General features: G+C 35.8%; 1 protein-coding gene across 2 annotated transcripts; it reads left to right on the top strand.

Moving 5' to 3' along the window:
• Positions 1-2,279: 2,279 nt before the first annotated feature.
• LOC109206527 (probable inactive nicotinamidase At3g16190) lies at positions 2,280-5,476 on the top strand. 2 transcript variants are annotated; one of them, XM_019369350.1, is made up of 5 exons: positions 2,280-2,490; positions 2,581-2,694; positions 3,189-3,423; positions 3,529-3,645; positions 5,146-5,476. In XM_019369350.1, the coding sequence occupies exons 1-5, from the start codon at positions 2,431-2,433 to the stop codon at positions 5,220-5,222; spliced, it is 603 nt and encodes a 200-aa protein (XP_019224895.1). In that variant the 5' UTR covers positions 2,280-2,430; the 3' UTR covers positions 5,223-5,476. The 2 variants fall into 2 exon arrangements, with proteins under 2 accessions (XP_019224895.1, XP_019224896.1); XM_019369351.1 differs by having other exon boundaries at positions 2,313-2,490; positions 2,600-2,694.
• The last annotated feature ends 755 nt before the right edge of the window (positions 5,477-6,231 follow it).

Here is a 6,231-nt window from a genome sequence, read left to right as displayed (position 1 = left end):
TAAAAAATAAGGAGGTTGAAACCGATATAAAATGTTTGTCGACGACATCTATGATAGCGCTAAATATATATGAGGATCTTAAGTCTGGTGAAACAATTTCGAATAGAATTGGTTTCATATGAAAGACATGTAGTTTTGAACATGTAGTTCAAACACTTGAAAGTATAAAGTCAATGGTATGTGCAATCAGTTTTCGATATCTTATATGTCTAGCATGACATGAAAACTTGATATGCATCTAAAGTCTATTATATGGCTTATATGACTTAAAAATCCTTGAAGGATTTAAATTGCTTAAAGCATATAGAATTCATGGTCATGAAGTACTATATCCTAAATGCAATTTGTGCACATATGTATCTTGCTATAACTATAAGCATGATAATATGATAGTAAGAGTTTTCACCCCTATGTGAAGATATTGAAATGATGATTCCAACAAGATCATACGAAGACAACACATCTATCAGGGATGATGATTTCAAGGTGAAACAAATTCGTTCAAGTGATAATATGGCTGATTTGTTCACAAAATCTCTACCAACGTCAACCTTCAAGAAGCTAGTGTACAAGATCGGGATGCGAAGGCTCAAGGATGTGAATTGATGCTCTCATCAGGGGGAGTTAATGCGCGTTGCACTCTTTTTTCCTAACAAGATTTTGTCCCACTGGGTTTTTGCAAGGTTTTTAGCGAGGCAAACAAAGGGCGTATTATTAGATATGTGCACTCTTTTTTCTTTTCTAGAATTTTTTTCCCACTGGGTTTTATTTTAGTTAAGGTTTTAACGAGGCACATTATCTGTTGAATAGACATTCAAGGGGGAGTGTTATAAATAGAATTTTATTTATGGTGAATGTCTATATTTAGAGAGATTCTAGGGTTTATTACTTGGTGGCTAAGTCACCATCTCCCTATAAGTAGATTGTTCTATTCCATTGTAATTCATCCCAAATCAATAAGAATTCTCTCCCTCTACTTTTCTCTGCACTACTCTTCTTCTTCTTTTATTATTTTATAACAGTTGGCACTTTATTGGTGGAGCTGCTACCTTGTAACAAATTTTGCATAAACTATTTATTTAGATATTTAGCTCCTGGTTTGCTAACAATGTCAAACTGTTACAGTTTCAAGTTTCACCTATGAGGACCCCAAATTTCCAGGTTCATTAGAAACAGAGGTTATTTACTAAAATGTAAGATCTATAAAAATTTATAAAAGGTCATTTAAATGAACTATACTAAATATCCATATTTTTTTTTGGGTGAATAAAAAGAAGGAAAACATACCAGTTTAAGCAAAAGCCCACCGTAGAGAAGCAGGCCTAGGCCAGAGCCCAATGGATCTCAGATAAAACATTCACGTTAAAATAGCATGGGCTAGTCAGTTTTAGGACTGGTCATTCAAAAATAGCCAGCATTTGCAAAGTCATTAAAAAATAGTCACTATTTTGCTGCAATAGGGACCGGTCCAGCATAATATACTGGAGATCGGTGCACCTGTGTATGAACTTCCAGCATATTATGCTGGAACTCCAACAAGCGGAAAGTTCCAACATAATATACTGGAGATTGGAGCACCTATGTATGAACTTCCAGCATATTATACTGGATCGGTATATTATACAGAAACTCCAGTATATTATGCTGGAGTATTTTCCGGACTTTGAACACTGTTTTTTTCATATTTATCTTACATGAAAAATGGCTAAATTTCGATTCCTTTTGAAACTATGGCTACTTTTGAATGACCACTTGTAAATCTGGCTATTTTTGAATTTCTCCCAACATTCATCATAGAGAAAAAAAAATTGAGAAAAGTATAGGTTTAGCCGTTCATTTAAAAAAAAAAGAATTAACTCAAATATCCGCCCACCTAATGGCTTAATTCAAAATATAACCGGTAGAAGATAATATATGCATAATTATGTAGTATTTATCTATCGTTATGTATAATCAATATATAATCTATACATATGGCTAGGAAAAGTAAACAATGAATATGACATACTATTTATGTAAGGTAAGTGCACATATAACTATTCTTAAGCTATTTAATGATTAACCATTACTTATTTTTTCCTAAATATTTAAAGTGAAAATTGTAACTTTAGGATAACTCAGACATTTTTATCTTGAAAAATTGAACTCTGAAATTCATAATTGACTAAATCCTACTAAATAAAAACCCTTTAGAATAGCTACCATTTCTACAAAATAATAGCCGATAAGATTTATATTTTTTTATATGGTTTAGTATCTTGCCCAAAAAAATTAGCCTGGCCCAACCAATAAATGTAGTCAAAGTTCGAAATATTAAACAAAATACTTATAGATTAGTTGAAACTGGGTGGAGGGATAAGCTCGAGACCGACCAAACCAAGACTCGTTATTCTCAAATCTTTCTGGCAATTCAAAGTCTGTAATCAGCAAATGGCCTCAGAAAATGGTTGCAAATGGAACAAAACCGCTCTTCTTGTCATAGACATGCAGGTAATATTGTTCTTATTCAGCATACCAGCAACCAGTTCTTCAAATTTCTTGAATTATTTGACAATATGTAATTTTTACTTATATTTCCAGAAAGATTTTGTACTGCCAGGTGCTCCTATGCTAGTTAAAGGAGGCGAAGCTATTGTTCCTAACGTTATCAAGACCGTTGAGGTTGCAAGAAGCCGCGGCATCCCCATTATTTGGGTATTCTCAACTTGCTCCTAAATTTGTCACAGCCCTTTGTCTTTGCCTTTTTAGCTGCAAAGTTAAAATCTTTCTTTGATTAATAGGAATTATTGACGGATTTAACTTATATACACTGACTGCGTGCAAACTTATATTTACACTATCCATGTACTTTAACTTGTTATAATGTGTAAGCAGCCTTATTTTTTAGGTTACTAATTCTAGTTTATGTGAATTGTTACGCGTAGTTATTTTTTAGGTGACATTATAGACTGCTCGTAAAGTTGCTGCCATGTGACCAGGAGGTCACGAGTTCGAGCCGTGGAAACAGCCTCTTGTGGAAATGCAGGGTTAGGCTGCGTACAATAGACCTTTATGGTCCGGTCCTTTTCCGGACCCCGTTATAGCGGGAGCTTAGTGCACTGGGCTGCCCTTTTATTATAGACTGCTAGTGTGTGGAAGTTAAACTTATTACACTAACATACAAATCCCATGTGGCCCATTTGTTGTAGGTTGTCCGTGAGCATGATCCATTAGGTAGAGATGTTGAATTGTTTCGCCGGCATTTATATGGTGATGGAAAACCAAAACCAACATCAAAGGGTAGTGTGGGGGCAGAGCTAGTTGATGGGCTTGTTATTGAGGAAGATGATTACAAATTGGTGAAAACCCGGTTCAGTGCATTTTTTAACACGAACCTTCACTCGTATCTTCAGGGCATTGGCATTACCAACTTGGTCATTATTGGTAATTGGATACTTGTAATCGAGTTTTTCTCCAGCTGTAGACTTTAGGATTTGATTAACTGATGTGTTTGTATTTGTCAAATGGCTGATAAATTTTCTTGTTTAGGTGTTCAAACTCCAAATTGCATACGGCAGACTGTCTTTGATGCTGTAGCATTGGACTATGAACGTGTGACGGTCATTATAGATGCCACAGCTGCTGCTACTCCTGATGTACATATCGGTATGTAGTCCCCAGCACCTAGTGAAGAATAACAGATTGCACAAAGCAGACGTTTATGTGCTTCTTTACTTATTGAACTGTTTTTTTTTTTTAAATAGCATATGGCTACTTGCCCTTTAATCTAGGTACAAGCGGACTTGATTAGTATTAACTATTAAATAACTTTATACAATATCCTATTTTAAGTGGTTAAAAATTACAATTGACGATCACTTAACCGGATCATAAGTTCAGACCACAGGGGTCGACATTTCTCCTCATCCTCAATACATGCATTTATGCTTACTTTGTAGATGGTGAGGATGGTTTAAAATTAGGACTATAGCCATTGAATTTTAGCGGTTGATGGGAAGCGTGTTAGGCTAATAAAACTATTTTCTTTGTGGCTTGGATTAGGCAAAAATTGCCGAACCACATAAATCTTGTGAAGTTAATTTGCACTTAGATGCATAGATCAATATTCCACATATTTGAAAGTCAAGGCACCCAGGTGGCCTTATTTTTCTGCCTCGGAAAGCTTGAAATGAGGAAATTACTGTGTAAAATGGTTTGGATCCATACTATTCTACGCAATAATCTTAAGTTTGGATCCATACTGCCATAACCTCGAATATTCAGGAAATACAGAACTCTGAAAGTACATCAAACAATAACTTTCAACTGTAATCATGTTTTACACTACGACATTCACTAAAACATATGAGCTATTTTCGACTATTCGTGTTTGCCCTTGGCAGCAGCTGCTTGCACAAGTCGTAGAGAAGTCAGACATGGTACCGGTCCTTCAAACTGTCTAGATCATGGAACAATTACAAAGCGTCCGAACTAGGAGACTGTCTACGGTTATCATTTGTCTAAAAAGAAAGATATGTATTCAATAATAACAGTTTTACTATACCATTGGTGATTGGATGCATGCTTCTATTTGTAAACCAGATCAAAATCTAATAAGAGTCAGTTTTTCATCTGTGAATGGTGAGGTACAACCTGAGACTTTCTTTTCACATTTTCTTCTTTGGGGGCTAGGTTGGACAGCGGAAAGATTTCCAGACTTAAACTAAGTTTCACTGCTTCTGTTGGTTTTCACTGCTTTGTTCCTTGCGATTTCGGTATTTTTATGTACTTTGCTAATTTAGACATTAAATTGTGTCTTACATGACAATTCCTGTAAGTTCCATTTGTAGGGTGAACGATTATTGGTCTCTTCCTCGTTTGAGAGCAGCGATCCAGCCTTTCAGTTTAATTGGCGGATCTGTTCTGCTGTGTTTTGGTGGTCTTAGGCTCTTAGCAATCCTATTTTTAATGAAACTAGTTTTTCCTGCTTTGACCAAAGTGAAACTGAAAAGTTAAACTTAAGCTCATGTGAATCCATGATCTTGGTTCTTTAACTGCTAATTTGACATCTATCACCTGGATTCATTTAACCCAAACGCATATATTTGGATCATTTATAATCCATCTCAAGCTGCTGATAGCTGTGCTGTTTTTATTGTGTTGCAGCGAACATATTTGACATAAAAAATGTGGGGGTGGCAACTCCTACGTTAGAAGAATGGTGTCGGTCTAAGGAGCAATAGAAGTGCTAGTTAAATCAGACGCAGATTATGTATGAAAGTAATAAATCTGCAACAGAGCATACGATGACACAACATGTCTGAATTTTTTTCTATTTTCTGGATCGACATATTTACCTTCAGTTTCTTCTTTCCCTGTGTACATTAGCTACTAGTATAAGTTTTGGTGTTTGATTGTTATTTGGTTATTGTATGACTTGGCACGATTATTTGTGGACCTTTCTGGCAAATATATACTCGAACTTCTGGACTTGTTATTACGTTATACTCATGGCCTATGGCTACGACTAAAATAAGGGTTAGATAGCTTTTTTTTTCTCTGGCCTTCTAAAATCTTTCCAATCAATCGGGAAAGCCTATACCCGAAAGAGGGGAACCTTCTGTTTGCTTGCCATTGCAAATGGATCGGTTAGAAAGGAGAACAAATTGATCACATGTTCCCTTCTCAACAACCTTTCCCGCATCAGTAGATAGAGTAGATTTCCTATCCTTAGTCAACCTAAGGATTTTCTTCTCTCTATATTTAGTTACCACTGACCCGAAATATGTGGAAGTATCGACGTAATTTCATAGAGTCATTCGGCCTGAATGCTACATGAAGAATATAAGCCAGATGACGGAACGGGAAGACCCAGGATGTAGAAGATCATAACATGAGTGATTCGGCAGATTTGGATTCATATATATATATCCACCCATGTGGTACTTCATTCTAGGATATATATATATAAGATCCATATGTATAGATATCATCTACATCCAGAAAGCCGTATGCTTTGGAAGGAGCTTGTACAGTTTGGGAAGGGGTTTTGATTGATCAAAAGAAGAATCTACTTTAACCGATTTGCCCTTAGGCGCAGCCATACATAACATAGAAATCACACTTGGAAAGGGTGGACAATTAGCTAGAGCAGCGGATGAGATAGAACTTTTGTTTGTCTTAAGATATCCACTAAATATGTAAAATTATTAATTTAGAATTCAGTAACATAAACGGGTTAGAATTCCGAAT

This window comes from Nicotiana attenuata, unplaced genomic scaffold (genome assembly GCF_001879085.1).
Source record: "Nicotiana attenuata strain UT unplaced genomic scaffold, NIATTr2, whole genome shotgun sequence".
In the NCBI taxonomy this organism is placed as follows: Eukaryota; Viridiplantae; Streptophyta; class Magnoliopsida; order Solanales; family Solanaceae; genus Nicotiana; species Nicotiana attenuata.
This window is presented reverse-complemented; position numbering and strand designations above follow the sequence as displayed.

Excerpts from the sequence above, each read along its gene's own strand:
- LOC109206527 (XM_019369350.1), top strand. The coding sequence starts at position 2,431 with ATGGCCTCAGAAAATGGTTGCAAATGGAACAAAACCGCTCTTCTTGTC. Across the intron at positions 2,491-2,580 it reads TTCTTGTCATAGACATGCAG|AAAGATTTTGTACTGCCAGG; the intron begins GTAATATTGTTC and ends TTATATTTCCAG. Across the intron at positions 2,695-3,188 it reads GCGGCATCCCCATTATTTGG|GTTGTCCGTGAGCATGATCC; the intron begins GTATTCTCAACT and ends CATTTGTTGTAG.